The sequence below is a fragment of the Oncorhynchus tshawytscha genome, linkage group LG25 (genome assembly GCF_018296145.1).
Source record: "Oncorhynchus tshawytscha isolate Ot180627B linkage group LG25, Otsh_v2.0, whole genome shotgun sequence".
NCBI lineage: Eukaryota > Metazoa > Chordata > Actinopteri > Salmoniformes > Salmonidae > Oncorhynchus > Oncorhynchus tshawytscha.
This window is the reverse complement of record NC_056453.1, coordinates 15,357,763-15,360,070: the sequence shown is the minus strand read 5'-3', so window position 1 is coordinate 15,360,070 and position 2,308 is coordinate 15,357,763. Positions and strand designations below refer to the sequence as shown.

Sequence of the window (2,308 nt, the reverse complement as noted above, 5' to 3'; positions counted from 1 at the left end):
TAGAGATGAAACACACGTAAACACAGAGAAAGTTCATAGAGCATGTGTCCATCAGGGTCAGCCCATGACCCACGGCCCCTAAAATCCAATCACCATGACAAGCAAACAGACTCTGTTATTTAGGAAGGGTTGCACAGCTAAGTCATGAATATAACGACTCCTTGCAGAACTTGCCCAGCAGCTCAACGTACTTTACATTACATGGGAGGGGAAGGGGGAACTTGCCCGGCTTCTACCAATGTGTCGCACCCACCTGGCTGATGCCACAGCAGTCATTTTTGTGCCAGAGGGCTCAGTTATCGTACCAGTCATGACCAGGCAGGCAGCGCAGGACACAGAGGAGGGCAGAACTCTGACGGCCTGATCTCGCCATCAATATACACCTGCTGTTCCCTAGCCTGCAACTGTTACTCCATGATCTGCCTCCCCGTGCTCCACTCTTTTCCACGCATACTCATACCATTCTGTCCCCACAGCTCACCGTACAACAAACACACAGCCTGTTGTTCCACCTACCCCACTCTACCCCACACACAAGTCGTACCTTGGACACCTGCAGCGGTGTTTGATGCTCAACTCCTCCTTGCAGTCTGAAGCCCCATGGAGCCCCTCCTGAGAGAGTGACCACCACCTCCTCTGCTACCATCACGACTCAGTGACACACACACACGCTGAGTCACACTGCACACAGAGTGTATGTCTCTCTGGTTCTTCCGACTGCTCTGTGTGTTTGCTGTCTCTCTGGTCTGACATACTTCCTCTGTGACCCAGCCCACTCCACCCAGAGAGGGGGGTTGAAAGGGAAGGGGTTAGAGAGAAAGAAAGAGAGAGAGAGAGGAACTGGTTTCCGTCTGCTAACAGTGGAATGCTGTGTCGACTGTCAGGGGGGGCACAGGGTGTGTGTGTGTGTGTGTTTTATATCCACCACACGTGTCATGTCACTCTGCAGGATGCTGATAGATCCTCCCAAAATAACCCCCTGACCCCATCGCACATACTGCCCCGACCCCCAAACCAGCCCTCTCCGAGGCTTTTTGTCCAACTGCCCTGAGTGAAGAGGACAGAGTGAGGTTGGAAAGGAGAGGGTGAGGGGTATTTTAAGAGCAGAACATAAGTCTACATATTGTGATCCACATTCACAGTGAGCGAAGGCCCGCCTGTCATAGCGGGTCAGTGTTGCTAGGGGGCGCTATTACACTGCTGTTATGATAACACCAGAGATTTGTGTCTGAAGCGTAATAACAGTAGCCTACTGATCATATTTTTTTACCGTGACGTCAGCAACTCGTGGCCACATTAAACTGGCCACACGTTTTTCGGATTTAAAAACCTGCGGTCAAATGCTATGTGATTAACCAGGTTTTCATCCATTTTTTTATGCGAGTAAATGCATGTCGGAATAAACGAATGTAATGACAGGCCAGGCCTGATGGAAACAGAAAGATGTTCGGTAAACTTTCAAAATGTCGACAAAACAAAATACGCTAGACAAGGTGGAATCTTTTTGTGTCGGTAAAACGAATTATGCGAGAAATGTCGGTGGATATAATAACAATCATATCGAATTCAACTTGGAGTGACACGATGACGTGTGGTCCTCGCACTACGACTTGTCAGGAAATCATGCTGATTATGATGAACTTCACAGGGCGGTGAACGTTGATAAGCTTGATGCTCCTTTCCAATAAATATCGAGGGTCTTATTCTGGTGACATGATCATCGATGCTGGGCTGCCGTTTGACAAATAAAAATAATCTCATCATGGAGACTATACCGTACAGTACGTGTAATCTTCGCACTGTTGGCTAGAGCGCACGTGCCAATTCCTGAGTGGGCACACATTTTTTTGTAGGAAAACCATCAATAGAGTTGAAAATGCGATGGAAACCCAATTAACTTGTATTTTGTATTCAGTACATGGGAATTTAACTGCACGATGTATTTTAATGTGCACCTCGTAATTACGCACAGTCATTAATCTGCAACAAGTCAATTTGATGGAAACATCTCTGTGGGAAAATGCGCATATTGTTTTAATGCGGAGTTTAGAATATTCGCATGAAAATCTGTCGCCAATTGGATGGAAACCAATCAATATTTTTTGCATTGCGTTCCTTTCATGTCTCATCTGGTGTTCATGAAATATAACTTGATTTTTTGCATCAAATCCCAACGGTATATTGGAATTGGATTTTGCCCCCCACCCCAGTTGTATCATTGGAATGTGATTTGTTTTTTTAACTAGTCAACAATGTGCTTTAGGACCATGCGGCCGCCTCAGAGCGACCGGGTAGGCTGTTTGGAGTG

The 2,308-nt window shown here is 46.7% G+C and overlaps 1 protein-coding gene across 1 annotated transcript in view; it reads right to left on the bottom strand.

The window, feature by feature from the left end:
• Nucleotides 1-775, bottom strand: part of LOC112224302 (synaptopodin 2-like protein) — an 11,143-nt gene extending 10,368 nt beyond the window's left edge. The window contains exon 1 of the mRNA XM_042306001.1: nt 545-775. Within this exon, the coding sequence (XP_042161935.1) occupies nt 545-646 (102 nt within the window). The 5' untranslated portion in view covers nt 647-775. The remainder of the gene's footprint in view (nt 1-544) is intronic.
• Nucleotides 776-2,308: the final 1,533 nt, after the last annotated feature.